Source organism: Athene noctua, chromosome 4 (genome assembly GCF_965140245.1).
Source record: "Athene noctua chromosome 4, bAthNoc1.hap1.1, whole genome shotgun sequence".
Lineage (NCBI taxonomy): Eukaryota > Metazoa > Chordata > Aves > Strigiformes > Strigidae > Athene > Athene noctua.
In genome coordinates, this window is record NC_134040.1 from 37623941 (window position 1) to 37647143 (window position 23203).

A 23203-nucleotide genomic window follows, 5' to 3' on the forward strand; every position below is an offset into this window, starting at 1 on the left:
CTTGTTTTGAGATTTATTTACTTATTTACTTCTAGAAAACTGCTTAGCAACTTATTTACTTACTTATAGCAAGTTATAGTACTTTTTAAAATATTGCTAAGAATCCTGCTTGCCCAGACTGTTCTGTGGAATTTTACCAAGGACTCCTGTGTTCATCAAAACAAAGCAGTTCACTGTGAAAACCTACCAAGGATTACAATGTTCAGCAAAATGTTATACTTTTGTCCTTGAGTAACAGGTGGCTCTAACTAGTGGGAATTTTGCTAATGAGTAAAGATAGCCATATACGAATGGTAGAAGTTCTGTTGGTTCTCTTAGATAAGATAGAAAGTAAACCGTCTGAAAAACACTCTTCTTATTCAACAAATTGGCCAAGAGAATCTGCGCACGCTCCAGGGGAAAAAACAAAGTGAGAAAGACTACGAGCCTTCCTCCCAAAGGCCCCCGAAGACGACCACCAGGAGGCAATGCCCAGGTGCAAAGATGACATAAACTGCTGACATCAGCCTCTAGAACTAACCCAGCCTTACTCATGCATATGTGTGCTTGTGTTATGTAACCCAATGAATATGGATATCCACACTCTATAAGTTTTTGGTAAAATGTGCTGCTGGTGTGCAAGCTTTGTGGAGAGATCCCCTTGCACCCCGGCTCCGGAGTAAACATACCTGCTGTATAGCTCTATTCGAGTTGCAGAGTCTTTTTATTTTATTTTTTTTCCTTCCCGTGAATCAATAGAGACTCTCAGTACTTCACTAGAATTCGCGTTCATCTACGTGGTTACGGGCGCCTGGGTTCAACTACGACAGACAGACACGCACGCCCAGCTGTACACATGTCACAATGCACAGAACTGCAGAAGGAGAAGAAAAGCAGAGAAACTGAGAGAGATTTTAAAGCTTTCTTAAATCAATATACTGGAAAAGGGTGCAAGTTTCTGGGTACACTGTAACCCAATCTAAATCCAGACGGCTGTCTGTCATCCCACCTCCCCCCTTCCACAGCTGTGTCCGTGGCTCTGCTTCTCCCCTGCACCCCCGGCAGCGTTCAGGTGCCTGCTCACATTCCAACAGGCAGGAAACGGATCTAGCTCAGCACCAACTCAGCACAGACTCTGAGCGAAGGGAGAAAAAGCACCTCAGCCTGCCTTAGACCGGTTTAACTGCCGCAGAACTACTCTATGAAGACACCGTTTCAGTAAGCGAGAAGGATCTGATCTGTATAAGGTACAGGGTTTACTTGGGGGATATTGAAAGCAACCATCTCCTCCTCCTCACAGTATGTTTTTTCTTCTTCCCTTGGGTCAATATTTCTGACCACAGACCTACATGATCAGACACTTGAACTGACTTATCGAGACAAAAATTGACACAGCAAAGACTTAAATTTAAAAGATGAGCCTCAACAACTCACAGGAATTGTGCACTGAGCAGAAAGCTCGTTAGCCCACTTTGAAGAGACAAAAAGAGTTGGTAAGGGGGGAAAAAAGAGGACAAGATTGCCACGTTCTACTGAAAAGGGACAGGCATTTACAAGCAAATATCCCCTGCGGCATAGAGGGACAGCAGCTAAAAAGGTGTAAGAAACAACGACAGCAAAACCTATAGCAAGTACATCAACAACTTCTTTTAGACAAGAGTAAGCATTCAGACTGGTGAATTTTAGAAGTTTATCAAACACATGCTCTCCCAGAAGTGTTTTCTAAAACACATCACCCTACCATTAACTCTACAGACAAGGTTAGAATACAAGCTGCACAGACTAGAACATATGAAAACACACAGCCTATGTATTTATATTTATAAAGCACATCTCCATGAAAATCACTGATACCCTCCAACAGACTCAAAGTACTCAGGTATCACCTCATTTATATTACAGAGAATATTTAGTCCTTTAGAACATGACAGCAACTTATAAAACCTAGCCAACAAACCCAAAACACCCCCCACCCTATACGACTCAACACAGATTTCCCTTTTTCAATATGCTGTCTGGATAACATATATGCACACCAAAAGAAGAGCCCCGACTAACAATATTTCATTGGGTTTGGGGCATTTCTATAACCCAGGCACTACACAGAACTGTTTTAAAGTTAATAGAATACACACAGCGGAGGAAAGCATGACCTTGAAACAAACTCCTCCCAATCACTGCTTACACATAATACTGCGGAAACGATGTAGGTGGAATGCAACGGTCACATCTTAGAAAGAATTTTAGGTAAACAGCTGGCAAAAAACAAAAGAACCTTGTTTTCTATGAAAATATATTCCTCGCAGAGCAGCCAACCCAATCCGTCTCCTCAGATCTGTCCATCAACACTCTCAAGTACCTTCAGAAAGATAATACCAGAAACCAGAATTCATAAACTCGGGCAAAAGAGCAGAAACACTACTGAACTATTGCTCTCATAGCACTTCAAAACAGTCCCTTCTCCAAAAAAAATTTTTTTTCTCTATTTGAGCTCTAGTCACTATAGGAACTAACAACCCGACCATCTCGCTTCAACCATCACTAACAGCCCTTGTTTCTCAGGCACCCGCTGCCTTTTCTCTGCAATACTCTATGTGATTGAAGCAATCAAGATAAGCTTGATTAGTCTTCATTTCCATTTAACGTTAGAATTGCACCTGAGGAAATACTTCTGTACTTCTGTGAATTTTCTCCTGAAACTTGTAGGTGATTTAAAGAAAGGGATCACCTCTCCATTCAAAACCTTCCATCCCATCTGTAGGCATATACAGCCAGACTTGCAACACCAAAGCACGCAGTAGGAACAGATTTTTTTTTTTTTTTAAATTGGCTAATTAGCCATCTAAACTTGGAAAAAATAAAGGCCGGTGTTTTCCTCACACCAAATAGATGGTATCAACCTGAGAGAAAAGCACAAGAAGCAGCATACAAACAACAGTTTTCCTGATTCTAGGATCACAGTGGTGTTGCGAAGATCATAAAGTGTCAAAAGCCACGATGAAATTCTGCAAATAAAAAGGGCATGACCGGAGGTTTAAAACAAACTCCCAATAAGTTTGCTTGAAAACTTTTTTTTTTCTTCTTTTTGGGCTTTACCACCACAACTTCTTACAGACGCATCTGATTTTCAAAGACTGTGAAATGTTAGCACAAGTATTGTCACGCAAACATTCAACAAAAAAATAAAGTCATTGTTAAATTTCCGTAGCATGAAGGTATTTGATGAGGGTAGGTAAATCTGTCCTGCTATAATTACCTTTGTGTCTGAACAGCAAACGCTGCTTTTGTGAGCTTGTTGAAACTTCGGCACACACGTTCCGTTTGTGTTTCTTCAGAGTAGCCTGCAAGAGAAAAATCTATTTTCCTTCCACAACGGCGCTACAGACAGACCGACAGCCCCGAAAAGTACCGAAACGGTGTACGTGCTAATCTCAGAGAAAGGCCCTGATGTGACAGGACCCCAAGGCAGCTGGGAAGCAAGCTTCTTCCCAGAGATGTGCTCAACTTCACAAAAGCGTGATGGTTTTACCTTGCACTTTCTGCAGGCTGGGGAGTCAGCGGGGCGCTGGCATCCAAACGCTGTGGTGCGGAGCAGCCTCAGGGAAGACTTTGGGTAGCTTTCGCGATGGACTCTGCCGGCCCAACACACCACACGGCAATAAGCTGTGGGGAGCGCTCACATGTCCCGCGGCTGGGGCCGGGCCGGGGCTGCTGGCGGGGCCACCTTTGGCGGGGCACGCCGGCCCCTCCCCGGTGGGCCGCGCCCGCAGGCAGCTCGGCCCAGCCCCGCTGCAAGGGCTCCCTCAGCGCCGGGCTCCCCGCACCGAGGGCCCGGCGGGGCAGCGGCCGCCCAAGGAGCGTTTCCCGCAGCTCCCGAGCGGGACGGCGGGAATGGCCGGACGCATCTCGGTGAGGCGGTGAAGGTCAGACGAGCCCCCCCGCGGCGTCCCCGCCTCGCCTGCCCCCTCCCTCTGGCATCCTCTGGCTCGGGCCGCGGGAACACCCGCCCGGCACGGGCGCGCCTCAGCCTGTTCCGCGACCAGCCCCGGCCCCAGCGGTCCGGCGAGCACGGCCCGTCAGTCCCGCTGGGGTGGGGGGGGGTGTGGATCCGCCAGCAGCTGCAGGTCCGTGCCCTGAAGGAGAGGGGCGGGCGGCGGCGCCTCTGCCCAAGGGGCTTTTCCCGCACAGCGCCGTGAGGGCCGGGCAGGGCCCCGGGTGGGACCTGCCCCCGCCGGGGAAAGCTCCTCTCCAGAAGAGCTGCCCGGCCTCTGCCAGGGGCAGGCTGGAGGCTCTGGGCTCGGCCCCGGGTGTCGCAGCCCCGGGGTTTGGAGCGGTTTTAGGTGCGGGTCTGTGTGGGCTCCGCTCTGTGCGGTCCCGGCACCCTCCCAGCGGCGGGGCTGGCTGCAGGCTGCCGCCGGCGGGGGCTCTGTGCTGGGGTCAGGGTACGTGTCCGCCTTAAATGGGGGGAACGTGGCTTTCTCTGAGCGCTCCTAACCGGGTCACTGTGCGAGGGATGATTTTGTGAGGTCTCTCTCAAAACCCCCAGTTTTTTCCTGAGAAGTGAAGGTTCACAGTTGGATGCTGAAAAGGCTTCTAAAAGTAGCTGCACTACTGGGCCAGTTTTGCAGGGCTGTCTAAGTGAAGTTCCTGTCCTTTCCTCTTCCAGCCGGTGTATCCTGAACCTGCGGCAGTAAATCGAGGGGCGCTCACACAAGTGTCCTTCCCGAGTGCCCGCTCTGCCGTGTGGTGACACTGAGGAGCAATCTGTGGTTTGTAGCTCAGGCTGTGTTTGATTCCGTGCCCTGGAGCCGCTCAGGGAAGAGCTGGGGACTGAGTGTGCAGTGCTGGTTCGGACTCACTGTTGACACTGACCTTCGGGCTTCTGCACATTTTCTCTTGTATAATGTCTTTTCAGGAGCAGTCTGGCTGCCGTCTGGCAGTTCCTGTCTGTCTCCTCAGTGAACTCTGTTCCACGTTCCTTGTTTTCATGATGCCTGGGCCAATGCCAGTGTTTCTGCATCCTGCGGCGTTATTTCCCATAGTGTGTATGAAGTCACTCTCTTTGGGTGGAAGAGTCAGGGTCAGAGTTGGGCTTTGCTCAGGTTTGCACGGAAAATGGGTTGTATTGCACTTCCCCTTAGTTCATTTGTATGGTTGAAACATAATTCTTCACCTAAGCTGCAGCAAGAGATGGCTTTGAGATGTTTCTTATGCCAGCAGATCTTTGATCAACAAACCAAGAATCAACAGCTTGTATCGATATTAAAACCCTTCAAAGGTGTGTTGGGTCCGGGGGGTAGTAGCAGGGGAGGGAGTCCTGTGAGTGACTCTTTTTCAGGGGTGTAGTGATAGGATGAGGGGTAAGGGTTTAAACTGACAGAGGGTAGCATGATTAGCTGTCAGGAAGAAATCCTTCCCTGTGAGGGTGGTGAGACCCTGGCACAGGTTGCCCAGAGAAGCTGTGGCTGCCCCCTCCCTGGAAGGGTTCAAGGCCAGGTTGGACAGGGCTTTGGGCAACCCGGGCTAGTGGAAGGTGTCCCTGCCCATGGCAGGGGGGTGGAACTGGATGATCTTTAAGGTCCATTGCAGCCTAAACCATTCTGTGATTCCGTGACTAACCCATCTAATCTTTGAGGCTGGCTGGCTGTGAAGTCGAAAAAGAGCCAGTTGGAATAATGGCATCATTAATCCCTTCAGCTTTAGGATCTGGACGTGGACTCTGACAAGCGTGTTGAGTTGTACAGACCTTTCAATGCATCTCCCCCTTTTGCTGCTGGTGTTTCTGTAGAGGCCCTTGATCCGTTAAGTACAGTGCTTCCCGGCTGTCCTGCTCCTTTCCCTCACATGGTTTCAGCTGGTATCGACAAGTAGGATTTTCTTCTCCTTTTTTCCCTTTCTAAAGCAAGAGTTCCATGGTGTAAAAAAAAAAAAAAAAAAAAAAAGCGAATGCTGCCTTTAATTTAATGTTGTCCTGTCCTGTCAGTCCTGTGCTGCTTCTGATTGCAAATAGGTCTTAAACACACAGGGCAAGCCGGGGGTTGGAGGTCCAAATTATGCCTTGCTGTAACTGGAGTTCCAGGGGCTCCAAGTCCAGGTGCCTGTGTCCTGCTCAGCCTAACAGGGCAGTGAGCTAGCTAAGCCAGATTTGAGCACCCTCTGCCTACGGAGCTTAACTTGTGCTGCTTTATAGGCTGAGGTACATCTCTTGGGTTTAGACCAAACAAGCCTCTGAACTCTAAAAATTGAAGACTCTGTGAAGTGCATGAGGCTCTCCTGACTCACGGAAAACAGACTCCAAAACCTATGAGGTTTTAAAGTAGGTATGTTTATTCAGTGCTGAGTGCACAGGGGATCGCTCCGCCACAAACGTGCACTCTTCTCACGGCACCTTGTCTTAGCTTTATACTACAAAGTATCGCATGGTCATGATACACCTATACATATACATGATCTATCCCCGCTTCGTATTATAATGAACCTGAAAATCATTTTCATATGTTCCGCCCCGGTCTCCCCCTAGTTGCGCCTGCGCAGTGTGTTCCAGTGGTCGTGGGCTGGGGTCTCAGGGATGAAGTAGCTCCTCTTCCTCACTGTTGAACTTTTTACCCCGGTTCCTCGCGCAGTCTCTGTAGGGCTATATGCTATACCGCAGGGCTGGTTTCAATCAGTTCTTAGGGCTATGCATTCTTGTTGTCAAGAAGTATTTCCGTGATCGCTTAAGTGATTATCCTTATTTGGACGGCTAAACTTTTTGTAATTTATGAAGCACAACAAGCACTACATAATCTTAACCCTGCAGCTATTTTCCTTGTCCCTTACTTCACTCCTAGCAAAAGTAGGTGCAGATTGGTTGATATTTTCATTCATACTCTACCATAAACAAAACCAAGTGTAAGGAACTTTTTGGACTTTTAGTATGTCTCAACATCGCTGTCTCCACGAGGACCACCTCCTGACTCAACGTAAAGGAGCAAACACACAGTCCCCGACGAAAACCACATACGCCCTAGACAAGAACATCAGCAGTCATCTATCGAGCTGCGCCTACGCGCGCGAGCGCGTGAGCCGGGTGGAGGGGAAACCGCGGCGAGACAGATTGGCCCCTCGCCAGCACGACCACCATGGACACCCAGGCATGCGCGCATGGAGGACCACGGGGTGGCACCTACAGCAACGAGCCCCGTGGAAATGGGCGGACAAACTGTGGGACGGGGACTATAAAAAAAAAGCGGACTGCATACTCCAGAGAAGAGGGAAACCAGCTTGAAGATGGGAACCAACAAGAAGAGGGGAACCAACTCAGAGCCAGGAACGTGGAGCATCATCGGACCGATCGAACATCGCCGGATCCCGGTCGTGGTGGTGGTAATTAGTTGCGCCTCTACCGTGTTCTTGCTTAGGGATTCCGACCTTTTCCTTTCTTTTCCTCTCTGTCCTATCGCTCTTATTAGTTGTTATAGAAATAAAGTTCATAAGGTTATTCAGCATCTGACCTCGTTTGTGTCTTAATCTCGCTCTCGGGATTTTTTTTAAGAACCCTCCCCCGATATCGGATCGGGACACCAAGGCAATGCTGAATTTACTGCATCAGCTCTTTAACACACCCCTTGGTTATATTTCCTTCCTCTCCAATCAACAGCAGTGCCCTTCCAGAATCAGAAGCACAGCAAATGCATTTAACTAAAAGAAGCCAGTGTTAAATGGTCTTATTTAATGTTAGCAGGAAGCTGATGGGAATAAGATAAGAAACTGAAATGTGCCCAAAATTCTGCTGTATGGTGTCACCCTTAGTGGATTTCAAACCTTTTCATTTCCTGCTGATCACTTCTAACTGTCCAGAGCAATGCAAATTACTTGTATTAAGTTGGGAGGAACTCAGATCTCTTCTTACATCCACAGATTTTTTTGAAAAAGTAGTTGTAACTTTTAAGTTAGGTCAAGTTATCTAAAAATCATAAGCAGGACATATTTTTTTTCTCATTTATATTAATGCTGTGATACCAAAGGCTGGTCAAAGCACTCTAAGAATGAGAGTATTAGACAGCAGGCATTATTTATTGCAATCTGGGTGCACGGGGGATGGCTCCTTAACAAACATGCATACCCATGGTGGTAATTTGACTTGGCTTTATACAACCAAGTGTTACATATGCATGATAGTTCCAAAACCACGTGTACATATTCATGATCTCTCCACAAAAAGGCGGGGTTTATTCTAATACGTTCTAAGAAGTCATTTTCATGTGCTCCGCCCCGGTCTCCTCCTAGTTACGCCTGCGCAGTGGCCCCTGGTGGTCGTGGGTCTTCAGGATGAAGACTGAAGATGCCTCCTCTTCCTCTTGTGACTTTCTACCCCATTAGTGTTTCCATAACGTTGATAACTCAGTATTCATTGAGTCCCCTCCCTTATCCTGGGACTCAGTAGTTGCAGCTCCTTCCTTATCTGAAGAGCCCCTCCTGCTGAGAGCCCCTCCTGCTGAGAGCCCCCCCTTTCATTGCATTATCCAGCCTGTCCAGCCTCTCTCTGAGCTGTCCGGCATCCATGCGGTTAAGGTTCCTCACTTCAGCTGGGTAAAAGAACAGACACTGATTTGGAAACCTGGAAACTGAAGGATGTTTTCCAGTAAGGGGGTGTGGCTTTGTTTCTTATTTTTTCTTTTGTGAAGTCTTCAGCATTTTCTCCCGCAGCCATTCTAAGCTGCAGAACCAGCCTCAAAGGCACTGTGGAATTCCTTCTCTGATGAGCTTGGCTCCTCCTAAGGGTCGGGACTGCATCCATACTCAGAAGCTAGTTGGAGCAATGAAGCCATCTGGGGTACGGAAAGATGGGGGAGAACTGAATCCCAGCTATAACAAGACTGTCCACTCTGTTAACCTCTTGGCTTTTTAGGGAAAATAACATGAGTTTTCTTTACAGGCTGGTTGTTCTTGGTAAGCTCAATACCTTAGTCACCTTTTTTTTTTTCCTTTTATATTTTCCATTTTTTCTTTTAATTTCTTTCGATTTTTTAAATTATTTTTCTGTTTTTTCCCCTTTTTTCTTTTTTTTTCTTCCAATTTTTTTCTTTTCTTTTTTTTTATTTTTCAGATTTTAATTTTTTTTCTTTTTTCTTTTTTTTTGTTTTCCTTGTGATTTTTTTCTTTTAAATTTTTCATTTTTCCTTTCTTTCTCTTACTTCTTTCTTCTTTACTTCTGTTTCCTCTTTACTTTTTACTTTTTTTTGTCTTATTCTTTCCCCTGTATTCCACTATTATCCCATATTTTCCCGTTTTCCTGTCTTCCCCTCTTTTTATCCTGTTTTCCCCCGTTTGTTTTCCTGTTTGTTTTCCCCAGTTTGTTTTCCCCTGTGTGATTTCCCGTTTTCCGCTTAATTTTTTATTTTTTTCCTTCGTTCTTCTTCTTTCCCGTTTCCCCCTCTTTTTTCCCCATTTTTCACTTTGTTTTCCCCCGTTTGATTTGCCCTGTTTTCCCCAGATTTTTTTTTTTCTTGCTTCCTCTTCTTTCCCGTTTTCCCCATTTTCCCCATTTTCGCTTTTTTCCCCTGTATTCCCCTTACACGTTTTTCTCTGTTTTATTTTTCCTCCATGTTTTCCCCTCTTTGTTTTCCCCTGTTCTCCCCTGTTTGTTTTCCCCGGTTTTTCCCTCTTTGTTTCCACCCGTTTTCCCCTTATTAATTTCTATTTCTCTATATATTTTTAATTTTTTTTTTTCTTTATTTCTTTGAGTTGCAATCACTCCAGAAAAACAGTAGCAGTCTATTAGATTAACAAGTCAGCAGGGAACTGAGGAGACATTGTTTATGGAGGCTGTTTAGTCTTTCTAAAAACCTCTGCGCTGTCTGAACTTGCACATAGATCAATGTGTATCTTACATTCTAAAGTAAACTCTTTCTCTTCTCCCCACAGAATCTTCTCCCTTCGGCAGTAGTGAATGTTAGTGGCAAAATATTTACCTTTGGATGTTGCTGGCTTGGAGTACGCAGTAAAGGTGGAACTTGAATGGTCTGCCGATCGTTCTAATGTTTGAAAGTGACTTCCAACAATAGGAAGAAATGGAATCTCTTTGCAGGTGTGTGGCAGGTGCCTGAGCAGGTCCTCGAGGGTGAGAGCCCTCACTTGTCAGGTGAGTGATAAAGCGTTTTGGGTTGCTGTTAAACCCCAGGGAGCGGGGCTTTGTTCTGCACTTTGGGTTGCCAGTAAACCCGATAGAGCGCTTTGTTATGTGTTTTGGGTTGCTGTCGAACCCTAGAAAGGTGTTCTGTTCTCCTCTCACAGACATTTGAAGCTGTAATTTATGGAGAGATAGTGAATTGTGTCCATAATAATTTTTGAAACTGTTGGTGGTTGGTTGTTTATTTGAGAGCCTCCGTAACAAGGTGCTGACAGAGATGCTGTTTCTGTTGTTCCTAGACATGTAGAAAGATCCGATTCTTTCCAGTCATTCTTTGAAAAACTAAAACATCAGGAGGAAATAAAAAATCTAAGAGTGACTGAGGTCTCTCCTTGATAATTGTGCAACTAATTCCCTTTTTAAAGGCAGGATTAGGACCATATTAGTGCCATACTGCTTGCAGCTTACTAACAGTTTTGGGGTGTTCAGAAACAATTGTTTCTATACGAAGGAGTTTATCACCATTTAGGAAAACATGAAAGTAGGAAAGAATGCAAAAGTAAGAAATAGTTCTAAATGCACATGTTAGCCACTTGGCTAACTGTCCCCTGCTAGTGTGCTTTTGACAAACGGTGCAGCATTCTAACTCACGGTTCCTCCTGTTTTCCTCTTCAGATTGGTTTTGTGTTTGCCCGACCGTCTCTGCAGTCTTCCCAGCCACAGCCTCAAGATGCAAACCTTCAGCACGTTTGACTTCTCCAGAAAGCCCCCGGCAGGGCTGGCGTTTTTCCAGCATCGGTGGGACAGCTGCGTTACTCGGGTCTCCCATCAGCTTCTCGGGCAGAAAGGCAGCGTGCGGGCGTGCAGGAGGGGCCTGTTTGTGAGGGTCAGTGGGCGAGCTGTGCCTGTGGGCTCTTGCTTGGGCCGGGCCCTTGTCTGGGAGCTGGTCCAGGACAGGCTGGGTAGAGAGCAAGCCCTCTTCTGCCACACTGACAGCAGGCTGAGGGAACAACCTGGAAAAGGCCGCTTTGAAGGAGCACTTTAAAATAGCACCACAAGCAGCGCATTCAGAGGGGGTCTGTCGGGGCTGGCCAATGCCAGCTTCTGCCTCCTCTCCTGCTTGGAAACCCCTGTATTGTGGCCCCGTGCCCCTGGAGACCACCGCGCCCAGCCCCCGGAACCAGGGACTTTGTGACATCAGCCCCGTTGCCAAGGGCACTGTGGGCAACGCCAGCCCTGTGGTCACTGTGTCGTTGGCTGCTGCACTGGTGGCAACAAGCCCTCGGTTCTGGCAGCTGGCACATGCCTCTGGCAGCAATGCTTATGGTTCCGCTCCTCATCCTGCTGGCCCTGTGCCGGCCTGTGCACGGCGCCTGGGACAGCTGTGGGTAAGTGGCCGAGGCCCTGGGAGGGAGCTTGGGCACCCTGATGGGGTTCCCTGGGGGGTGCCCGCTTGTCCCCGTGGCCACAGCACGGCTTCCCCAGCCCCACGCGGGGCCTCGGCTCCTTGCAGCACCCGGGCCGCTGGCACAACTCGCCTGCGGGGCTACAGCAGAAACGGGGGCTCCCTGGCCTGGCTGTCCATGCAGCGCCCCGTGGGGAGGGCAGAGGGCTGCCCTTCAGCCGGGACTGCGGTGAGCCATCGAGCAGGACGGTGATGAGCTTCTGGTTACAGGGGGACCTGCGGGCTCCGGCCCATGGCTGCTCAGCCGGGCACGTCGCGCGTCGTCGGAGGCACAGACGCCCAGGCAGGAGCCTGGCCCTGGATCGTCAGCATCCAGGATCCTTGGAGAGCAGGCACGGGGCACATTTGCGGGGGCTCCCTCATCAGCCCGCAGTGGGTCCTCACAGCAGCCCACTGCTTCGTCAAGGCCAAGTAAGGAGGGTCAGGAACGGGGATATCCCCCCAGAGTTCGCGGGTGCCCCGTCCACAGCAGCAGCACGGGCTCCTCCCATCCCCGTTCCTTGCGGTACGCCCAGTGCCTGGGCACTGCAGAGCCCGGCTGAGAGGCTGCTCAGGAGAGGGCCGGGCTCCCGCCACGGCTTCCTACAGCCTCCAGCTCGACACGCCTTGAGCCCGAGGCACGCTAGGGCAGTCTGAGCCTCTGCAGCGCTGCTTTCCTCTGCCCCGTGTGAAGCAGAGGGCAGGGGACTGCTGGGCTGCTGCGGCACATGGCTCCCTCTGAGCCCTCTCCCCATCTGCCTTCCAGGCACGTCAACGCGTGGCGCGTAGTGATCGGGGCCACCCACTTGACTCAGCTGGGCCCGGAGACCCAAGTGCGCAATATTAAGCGCCTGGTGGTGCACGAAGACTACAGCAGCGTCTGGGAGAGGAACGACATTGCGCTGCTGGAGTTGGACCAGCCTGTGCAGTGCGGCTACCAGGTACAGCTGGCCTGCGTGCCCGACGCCTCGCTGCGGGTGTCAGAGCTGACCAACTGCTACGTCAGTGGCTGGGGGTCCACGATGGCGAGAGGTGAGTTCCCAAGAGTGCTCGTGTCCTGAGTGCGAGCTCGGCACACGGGGGAGGTGGGCTGGGCTTCCTGGCAGCAGGGGCGAGAGCCAGAGCGCGACTGCGGGGACGTGTGCCCGTAGAGAGATGGGCCTGGCCCAGGGCCCGAGGCCAGGCAGAAGGGCAGCGCCGGGGCAGCGCCTGTCACGCTGCAAAGCCAAGCCCCAGGGAAGGGAGTGGTTCACCCAGGCAGGGCGGGAGACCGGGCACCGAGCTGCTGGGTGTTAATTCCTTTCTGTGCTCACAGCTGGAGGCCCGACGGATGTCCTGCAGGAGGCCAAGGTCCCCCTCATCAACGTCCACCTCTGCAACAGCAGCCGGTGGTACGCAGGGGCCGTCCACCCCCACAACCTCTGCGCTGGCTACCCGTGGGGCGGCATCGACACCTGCCAGGTAGGAGATGAGAGAGCGCCCTACCCCACAGGCTCACTACCCTCTCCCTGGCAAGGTTCTGCAGGCGCCAGCACTGAGCAGAGCCTCTCTGCGCAGCGCACACAGCCCTGGCAGGTGCCGTGGGAGAGAAGGAGCCAGGCCTGGTGCTGCCAGCGGCCACCCGACACCACCTGACCCCTCCCTCCCTCCCTCCTCTGCTGCAGGGTGACAGCGGTGGGCCTCTCGTCTGCCAGGATAACAACGCTGAGTACTTCTGGCTTGTCGGGGTGACCAGCTGGGGGAGAGGCTGCGCAAGAGCAAAGCGGCCCGGAGTCTACACCTCCACGCAGCACTTTTATGACTGGATCCTGGTCCAGATGGGGCTGCGCCCAGCAGCAACGGCTACTCCAAGGCCACGGCCCGTCGCCACGTCAACCCCCTTACAGAGGCCGCGGCCAACACCAGCGCAAGCGGGCAGCTTTACGGCCTGCCCATTTCCACGCCAGAAGCTGGTGGAGTTCTTTAAGCTGCTGCAAGAGCTGCTGCAGGTCCTGTGGAGGAAAAAGGCTCCAGCAGCAGCATGAGCAGGACCCAGCCGAAGCCGCAGCAGCGCACCACTGGGGCACTGCCTGCTGATCCAAAGGCAGCCTCAGTGTCAAAGGCCTGCTTGGTTCTGCCCAGGCACACAAGCGCTCCAGTTGAGCATTCCCGTTCCTGAAATAAAGTTGCCAAGTTTCACAGTTCCCCATGCTGCAGTCCACTTCAGTCTCCTGTGCAAGGCAAGGATTCCATGCCTGGCACCTGCAAAATGAGGCTGCAGGCAGCCAGGTGGGGCACAAAGGGAGAGAGTCACCCCAAAGGGCTGCACCCGAGCCTGGTCGGAGAGGAGGGTGCTCAGAGCCACCACGGCACGGAGAAGACTGGCACATCGGGGTTAGAAAGAGGACAGGAAAAATCCACGTGACACGCAGACAGCTTTGGGGCATGTGCACACACACACACACACACGCTCCCCGGAGACACACGTGGGTACAAAGAGAAGGTGCGATGCCCACCCGCAGCGTGCGCCCACCCGTACTGCAGGACACACGTCTGGAACACGGAGCGCAACGCGCAGCGTTCACACACACCCCCCCGAGTGTGCACACACAGACACACAGACACACACAACACACGCACAGGCAGCGCGTGCACACGCTGCAGCACACACGCACGCGGAACGCACCCGCCCGCACGCCCCCCGCGTGCACCCACCCCTGCGCCCGCCTGCAAGCTCACAGCGTGCACCCAGCGACGCGTGCGCCCGTGGAACGCGCCTCCCACGGGGGCACACGCCAAGTCCTTTCCAGGAGATGCTGCAGACTGCAGCTGAGCCTTTGGACCACCAAAATGAGGCTTTGGAAGCCAAAGCTAACGCTTAGGAAAGGGAAAGTGGAGCTTTGGACCCTAAATGGCTGCGCTCTGCCCGAGAAGTGAGGGTTTAGACACTAAAAATGAAAGTCTGAATGTGGGGGGCAGCACTGGTGAGGAAGGCATGAGTGCCGCGGTCGGTGACCGTGGTGTGGAGGGGCTGGTGGGGGCCGATGGGGCGCGGGGCCAAGTGGGGCACGTCCAGCCACAGGTCGTACACCTGCCCCCTCTCTGCGTTCAAAGAGGGGGCGTTCAGGGGGCTGAAATCGGGGTGTCTGTCCTCGTGATAAGAAACTAATCGCTTGTCATTACAGTAAACGTGTGTTTGTGTGGTCAAAGTGTACAAATACACCAAAGTCCTTTGGGGCAGGGTGCTGGCGGGGTGGAATTCCCACCCAGCACCCCTCTTTGTGCACACAGGGAATCAATCCATCCCTCTGCTCGGGGGGGGTTAGCGTCCAGCACGCCGGGTAAACGACCCCACTTGTGGGACAATACTGGGACCCCCCCATCGCCCCTGCTCACAGGAGGAGCCCCCAGCCCCGCCAGCCCCTCCTGCTCCGCTCACCAGCTCAGGGGCCCCGTCCTCCCCTTCTCACCACGGTCAGGCTGCTGCGAGGCCACCTGGGCTGCGGGGAGGGGATGTGGGGGAGGATGGCGGGCCGCCCCAGGACAAGCAGCACCCGCCAGCGCTCCTCAGCCACCCCACCGTCATCCCGGCCGAGTCGCCGCCACGTCCTCGTCACCGTCGGTCGGACGCCGCCAGCGATGGAGGCGAGAAGCCCGGTGGGCCATGACTGCCGTCTACTCACACTCTCCCCCTGCTCCAGCCGTGGGTCCCCCACGGGGTCACAGCCTCTTTTGGGCATCCCCCTGCTCCAGCGTGGGTCCTCCCAGGCTGCAGGAGGGCATCTGCCCCACCGTTACCCTCCTTGGGTGCAGGGCACAGCTGCCTCACCACGGGCTGCCCCACGGGCTGCAGGGGAATCTCTGCTCTGGCGCCCGAAGCCCCTCCCGCCCCTCCTTCTGCCACGACCTTGGGGTCTGCATAGGGATTTCTCTCACATCCCTGCTGCAGGTTTTCCAGCAGTTTCTTGGGGGTTTTCCCCCCCGCTTCATAAATAGCTGCTCACAGAGGCACTGCCACCAGCGCTGATGGGCTCAGCCTTGGCCAGCAGCGGGGCCGACTTGGAGCCGGGGAAGCTTCTAGCAGCTTCTCACTGGAGCCACCCCTGTAGCCCCTCGCCTGCTGCCGGACCCCCCCACACCAACCCAACCCGACGCCCAAACTGCATTTCCCCTATCGCCCCGCTATTAAGGAATGCTAGTGCTAAAAAGAGAGCTTGCTTTGAACAGATCACATTTAATGGAGAAAAACAAAGAAGCCAATGTGCTGAAGTTAGAAAAATCTTCTCTGAGCATAAGTTGGCAGGGAGGTGGAACTTGGGAGAATCCAGAAGGACTCCTATCTACTTGCTAGCTAATTCTTTTCTTTAAACAATCTTTTCCAAGTTCACATGCTGGACAACATTTCTTTTTTTACTTTCTTTTTGTCGGAAGTTATAGCCATTACTAAATTATCCCTAGTAATCATCTTGTATTCCTTCTGCCAATCCTTCCTCTGTCTCAAAGAGAAGAATAAATCAACTTATGGCCCTTCCCTCCATTTCCCTTCTCTCCTACAGAACAGCATTAGTTGCAGAATGTGTTAGAATTCAGCATCCCATTCCTAGGCCATTTTTCCTGACCATCCAATATATATATAAAGGCCACCAATGCTTACAATATTCAATCATCTGACTCTTTCACAAATTACCTTCTGCTTAAGTTCACGGTTGCTTGGCAGGTACTCGCAAGCTGTTACAGTTGAATTTCCTCAGTTCCCATTAATCCTAGACCTTGACAGCTACATACATTCTGATAGTTCGATGTATGCGTTATAGATCAGTTTACAAATCACTCTGTGTTTGTTACCTAGGTTCCAGACGTTCCTACTAGATAATTTTGAACAATCCTTCCGGCCGTGGTAAGGGGCTGTACAGGGGATTTTAGAGTAGCTTTCGGTTGCCAGATTGAAAGTGCAATAAATGCAAACAAATTATTTTTATTAAAATATCTCTTCCTTCTATAGGCATATTAAAATCAAACATAATTTAGTTTCAGTTGATAGCAAAATCAGTAACAATTTGACAGTGTTACATATTCATGATCGTTCCAAAAACACTTGTACATATTCATGATCTCTCCACGAAAAGGCGGGGTTTATTCTAATGCGTTCTAAGAAGTCATTTTCATGTGCTCCGCCCCGGTCTCCTCCTAGTTACGCCTGCGCAGTGGCCCCTGGTGGTCGTGGGTCTTCAGGATGAAGACTGAAGATGCCTCCTCTTCCTCTTGTGACTTTCTACCCCATTAGTGTTTCCATAACGTTGATAACTCAGTATTCATTGAGTCCCCTCCCTTATCCTGGGACTCAGTAGTTGCAGCTCCTTCCTTATCTGAAGAGCCCCTCCTGCTGAGAGCCCCTCCTGCTGAGAGCCCCCCCTTTCATTGCATTATCCAGCCTGTCCAGCCTCTCTCTGAGCTGTCCGGCATCCATGCGGTTAAGGTTCCTCACTTCAGCTGGGTAAAAGAACAGACACTGATTTGGAAACCTGGAAACTGAAGGATGTTTTCCAGTAAGGGGGTGTGGCTTTGTTTCTTATTTTTTCTTTTGTGAAGTCTTCAGCATTTTCTCCCGCAGCCATTCTAAGCTGCAGAACCAGCCTCAAAGGCACTGTGGAATTCCTTCTCTGATGAGCTTGGCTCCTCCTAAGGGTCGGGACTGCATCCATACTCAGAAGCTAGTTGGAGCAATGAAGCCATCTGGGGTACGGAAAGATGGGGGAGAACTGAATCCCAGCTATAACAAGACTGTCCAATCTGTTAACCTCTTGGCTTTTTAGGGAAAATAACATGAGTTTTCTTTACAGGCTGGTTGTTCTTGGTAAGCTCAATACCTTAGTCACCTTTTTTTTTCCTTTTTTTTTTTTCTCCATTTTTTCTTTTCATTTCTTTTGATTTTTTTTTTGTATTATGTTTCTGGTTTTTCTTCATTTTATTCTTTTTTCTTTTTTTCGTTTTCCTTATTTTTTCTTTTTAATTTTTTTCTTTCTTTTTCTTTCTTCTGCTTTCTCTTTTTCTAACTTTTTTTGTCTTCTTATTTACCCTTTTCCAATGTTATACCGTTCTTGCCCATTTTCCTGTTTTCCCCTTATTTTTTACTCTTTTCCCCTGTTTGTTTTCCCGTTTGTTTTCCCCTGTTTGATTTCCCCCGTTTGATTTACCATTTTCCGCTTAATTTTTCTTTTTTTCTTCTTTCTTCTTCTTTCCCGTTTCCCCCTCTTTTTTCCCCATTTTCCTGTTTGCCCCTCTTTTTTCCCCATTTTCCACTTTGTTTTCCCCCGTTTGATTTTCCCTGTTTTCCCCTTATTTGTTTTTTTATTTTTTCTTTTTTTTCTTATTTCTTCTTTTCTGTTTTTCCCATTTTCCCCATTTTCCCGTTTTCCCCTGTATTCCCCTGTTTTCCACTTTTTTCTCTGTTTTCCCCTGTCTTCCCCTGTTTGTTTTCCCCTGTTTTTCCCTGTTTGTTTCCACCCGTTTTCCCCTTTTTTTTTTTTTTTTTTATTTTCCATTTTTTCTTTTTTTTTTTTTTTTTCCTTCTTTATTTCTTTGAGTTGCAATCACTCCAGAAAAACAGTAGCAGTCTATTAGATTAACAAGTCAGCAGGGAACTGAGGAGACATTGTTTATGGAGGCTGTTTAGTCTTTCTAAAAACCTCTGCGCTGTCTGAACTTGCACATAGATCAATGTGTATCTTACATTCTAAAGTAAACTCTTTTTCTCCCCACAGAATCTTCTCCCTTCGGCAGTAGTGAATGTTAGTGGCAAAATATTTACCTTTGGATGTTGCTGGCTTGGAGTACGCAGTAAAGGTGGAACTTGAATGGTCTGCCGATCGTTCTAATGTTTGAAAGTGACTTCCAACAATAGGAAGAAATGGAATCTCTTTGCAGGTGTGTGGCAGGTGCCTGAGCAGGTCCTCGAGGGTGAGAGCCCTCACTTGTCAGGTGAGTGATAAAGCGTTTTGGGTTGCTGTTAAACCCCAGGGAGCGGGGCTTTGTTCTGCACTTTGGGTTGCCAATAAACCCGATAGAGGGCTTTGTTATGTGTTTTGGGTTGCTGTCGAACCCTAGAAAGGTGTTCTGTTCTCCTCTCACAGACATTCGAAGCTGTAATTTATGGAGAGATAGTGAATTGTGTCCATAATAATTTTTGAAACTGTTGGTGGTTGGTTGTTTATTTGAGAGCCTCCGTAACAAGGTGCTGACAGAGATGCTGTTTCTGTTGTTCCTAGACATGTAGAAAGATCCGATTCTTTCCAGTCATTCTTTGAAAAACTAAAACATCAGGAGGAAATAAAAAATCTAAGAGTGACTGAGGTCTCTCCTTGATAATTGTGCAACTAATTCCCTTTTTAAAGGCAGGATTAGGACCATATTAGTGCCATACTGCTTGCAGCTTACTAACAGTTTTGGGGTGTTCAGAAACAATTGTTTCTATACGAAGGAGTTTATCACCATTTAGGAAAACATGAAAGTAGGAAAGAATGCAAAAGTAAGAAATAGTTCTAAATGCACATGTTAGCCACTTGGCTAACTGTCCCCTGCTAGTGTGCTTTTGACAAACGGTGCAGCATTCTAACTCACGGTTCCTCCTGTTTTCCTCTTCAGATTGGTTTTGTGTTTGCCCGACCGTCTCTGCAGTCTTCCCAGCCACAGCCTCAAGATGCAAACCTTCAGCACGTTTGACTTCTCCAGAAAGCCCCCGGCAGGGCTGGCGTTTTTCCAGCATCGGTGGGACAGCTGCGTTACTCGGGTCTCCCATCAGCTTCTCGGGCAGAAAGGCAGCGTGCGGGCGTGCAGGAGGGGCCTGTTTGTGAGGGTCAGTGGGCGAGCTGTGCCTGTGGGCTCTTGCTTGGGCCGGGCCCTTGTCTGGGAGCTGGTCCAGGACAGGCTGGGTAGAGAGCAAGCCCTCTTCTGCCACACTGACAGCAGGCTGAGGGAACAACCTGGAAAAGGCCGCTTTGAAGGAGCACTTTAAAATAGCACCACAAGCAGCGCATTCAGAGGGGGTCTGTCGGGGCTGGCCAATGCCAGCTTCTGCCTCCTCTCCTGCTTGGAAACCCCTGTATTGTGGCCCCGTGCCCCTGGAGACCACCGCGCCCAGCCCCCGGAACCAGGGACTTTGTGACATCAGCCCCGTTGCCAAGGGCACTGTGGGCAACGCCAGCCCTGTGGTCACTGTGTCGTTGGCTGCTGCACTGGTGGCAACAAGCCCTCGGTTCTGGCAGCTGGCACATGCCTCTGGCAGCAATGCTTATGGTTCCGCTCCTCATCCTGCTGGCCCTGTGCCGGCCTGTGCACGGCGCCTGGGACAGCTGTGGGTAAGTGGCCGAGGCCCTGGGAGGGAGCTTGGGCACCCTGATGGGGTTCCCTGGGGGGTGCCCGCTTGTCCCCGTGGCCACAGCACGGCTTCCCCAGCCCCACGCGGGGCCTCGGCTCCTTGCAGCACCCGGGCCGCTGGCACAACTCGCCTGCGGGGCTACAGCAGAAACGGGGGCTCCCTGGCCTGGCTGTCCATGCAGCGCCCCGTGGGGAGGGCAGAGGGCTGCCCTTCAGCCGGGACTGCGGTGAGCCATCGAGCAGGACGGTGATGAGCTTCTGGTTACAGGGGGACCTGCGGGCTCCGGCCCATGGCTGCTCAGCCGGGCACGTCGCGCGTCGTCGGAGGCACAGACGCCCAGGCAGGAGCCTGGCCCTGGATCGTCAGCATCCAGGATCCTTGGAGAGCAGGCACGGGGCACATTTGCGGGGGCTCCCTCATCAGCCCGCAGTGGGTCCTCACAGCAGCCCACTGCTTCGTCAAGGCCAAGTAAGGAGGGTCAGGAATGGGGATATCCCCCCAGAGTTCGCGGGTGCCCCGTCCACAGCAGCACGGGCTCCTCCCATCCCCGTTCCTTGCGGTACGCCCAGTGCCTGGGCACTGCAGAGCCCGGCTGAGAGGCTGCTCAGGAGAGGGCCGGGCTCCCGCCACGGCTTCCTACAGCCTCCAGCTCGACACGCCTTGAGCCCGAGGCACGCTAGGGCAGTCTGAGCCTCTGCAGCGCTGCTTTCCTCTGCCCCGTGTGAAGCAGAGGGCAGGGGACTGCTGGGCTGCTGCGGCACATGGCTCCCTCTGAGCCCTCTCCCCATCTGCCTTCCAGGCACGTCAACGCGTGGCGCGTAGTGATCGGGGCCACCCACTTGACTCAGCTGGGCCCGGAGACCCAAGTGCGCAATATTAAGCGCCTGGTGGTGCACGAAGACTACAGCAGCGTCTGGGAGAGGAACGACATTGCGCTGCTGGAGTTGGACCAGCCTGTGCAGTGCGGCTACCAGGTACAGCTGGCCTGCGTGCCCGACGCCTCGCTGCGGGTGTCAGAGCTGACCAACTGCTACGTCAGCGGCTGGGGGTCCACGATGGCGAGAGGTGAGTTCCCAAGAGTGCTCGTGTCCTGAGTGCGAGCTCGGCACACGGGGGAGGTGGGCTGGGCTTCCTGGCAGCAGGGGCGAGAGCCAGAGCGCGACTGCGGGGACGTGTGCCCGTAGAGAGATGGGCCTGGCCCAGGGCCCGAGGCCAGGCAGAAGGGCAGCGCCGGGGCAGCGCCTGTCACGCTGCAAAGCCAAGCCCCAGGGAAGGGAGTGGTTCACCCAGGCAGGGCGGGAGACCGGGCACCGAGCTGCTGGGTGTTAATTCCTTTCTGTGCTCACAGCTGGAGGCCCGACGGATGTCCTGCAGGAGGCCAAGGTCCCCCTCATCAACGTCCACCTCTGCAACAGCAGCCGGTGGTACGCAGGGGCCGTCCACCCCCACAACCTCTGCGCTGGCTACCCGTGGGGCGGCATCGACACCTGCCAGGTAGGAGATGAGAGAGCGCCCTACCCCACAGGCTCACTACCCTCTCCCTGGCAAGGTTCTGCAGGCGCCAGCACTGAGCAGAGCCTCTCTGCGCAGCGCACACAGCCCTGGCAGGTGCCGTGGGAGAGAAGGAGCCAGGCCTGGTGCTGCCAGCGGCCACCCGACACCACCTGACCCCTCCCTCCCTCCCTCCTCTGCTGCAGGGTGACAGCGGTGGGCCTCTCGTCTGCCAGGATAACAACGCTGAGTACTTCTGGCTTGTCGGGGTGACCAGCTGGGGGAGAGGCTGCGCAAGAGCAAAGCGGCCCGGAGTCTACACCTCCACGCAGCACTTTTATGACTGGATCCTGGTCCAGATGGGGCTGCGCCCAGCAGCAACGGCTACTCCAAGGCCACGGCCCGTCGTCACGTCAACCCCCTTACAGAGGCCGCGGCCAACACCAGCGCAAGCGGGCAGCTTTACGGCCTGCCCATTTCCACGCCAGAAGCTGGTGGAGTTCTTTAAGCTGCTGCAAGAGCTGCTGCAGGTCCTGTGGAGGAAAAAGGCTCCAGCAGCAGCATGAGCAGGACCCAGCCGAAGCCGCAGCAGCGCACCACTGGGGCACTGCCTGCTGATCCAAAGGCAGCCTCAGTGTCAAAGGCCTGCTTGGTTCTGCCCACGCACACAAGCGCTCCAGTTGAGCATTCCCGTTCCTGAAATAAAGTTGCCAAGTTTCACAGTTCCCCATGCTGCAGTCCACTTCAGTCTCCTGTGCAAGGCAAGGATTCCATGCCTGGCACCTGCAAAATGAGGCTGCAGGCAGCCAGGTGGGGCACAAAGGGAGAGAGTCACCCCAAAGGGCTGCACCCGAGCCTGGTCGGAGAGGAGGGTGCTCAGAGCCACCACGGCACGGAGAAGACTGGCACATCGGGGTTAGAAAGAGGACAGGAAAAATCCACGTGACACGCAGACAGCTTTGGGGCATGTGCACACACACACACACACACGCTCCCCGGAGACACACGTGGGTACAAAGAGAAGGTGCGATGCCCACCCGCAGCGTGCGCCCACCCGTACTGCAGGACACACGTCTGGAACACGGAGCGCAACGCGCAGCGTTCACACACACCCCCCCGAGTGTGCACACACAGACACACACAACACACGCACAGGCAGCGCGTGCACACGCTGCAGCACACACGCACGCGGAACGCACCCGCCCGCACGCCCCCCGCGTGCACCCACCCCTGCGCCCGCCTGCAAGCTCACAGCGTGCACCCAGCGACGCGTGCGCCCGTGGAACGCGCCTCCCACGGGGGCACACGCCAAGTCCTTTCCAGGAGATGCTGCAGCCTGCAGCTGAGCCTTTGGACCACCAAAATGAGGCTTTGGAAGCCAAAGCTAACGCTTAGGAAAGGGAAAGTGGAGCTTTGGACCCTAAATGGCTGCGCTCTGCCCGAGAAGTGAGGGTTTAGACACTAAAAATGAAAGTCTGAATGTGGGGGGCAGCACTGGTGAGGAAGGCATGAGTGCCGCGGTCGGTGACCGTGGTGTGGAGGGGCTGGTGGGGGCCGATGGGGCGCGGGGCCAAGTGGGGCACGTCCAGCCACAGGTCGTACACCTGCCCCCTCTCTGCGTTCAAAGAGGGGGCGTTCAGGGGGCTGAAATCGGGGTGTCTGTCCTCGTGATAAGAAACTAATCGCTTGTCATTACAGTAAACGTGTGTTTGTGTGGTCAAAGTGTACAAATACACCAAAGTCCTTTGGGGCAGGGTGCTGGCGGGGTGGAATTCCCACCCAGCACCCCTCTTTGTGCACACAGGGAATCAATCCATCCCTCTGC

General features: G+C 52.3%; 2 protein-coding genes across 2 annotated transcripts in view; both read left to right on the top strand.

Annotated features, from left to right (window-relative positions):
- Positions 1–13632, top strand: part of LOC141959917 (acrosin-like) — a 29426-nt gene extending 15794 nt beyond the window's left edge. The window contains exons 2-5 of the mRNA XM_074904302.1: positions 11766–11966; positions 12301–12566; positions 12850–12995; positions 13199–13632. Of these exons, the coding sequence (XP_074760403.1) occupies positions 11766–11966; positions 12301–12566; positions 12850–12995; positions 13199–13558 (973 nt within the window). The 3' untranslated portion in view covers positions 13559–13632. The remainder of the gene's footprint in view (positions 1–11765; positions 11967–12300; positions 12567–12849; positions 12996–13198) is intronic.
- A 6537-nt stretch (positions 13633–20169) lies between these two features.
- LOC141959660 (acrosin-like) lies at positions 20170–22507 on the top strand. Its single transcript, XM_074903877.1, has 4 exons — positions 20170–20355; positions 20687–20952; positions 21236–21381; positions 21585–22507. The coding sequence occupies exons 1-4, from the start codon at positions 20177–20179 to the stop codon at positions 21942–21944; spliced, it is 951 nt and encodes a 316-aa protein (XP_074759978.1). The 5' UTR covers positions 20170–20176; the 3' UTR covers positions 21945–22507.
- The last annotated feature ends 696 nt before the right edge of the window (positions 22508–23203 follow it).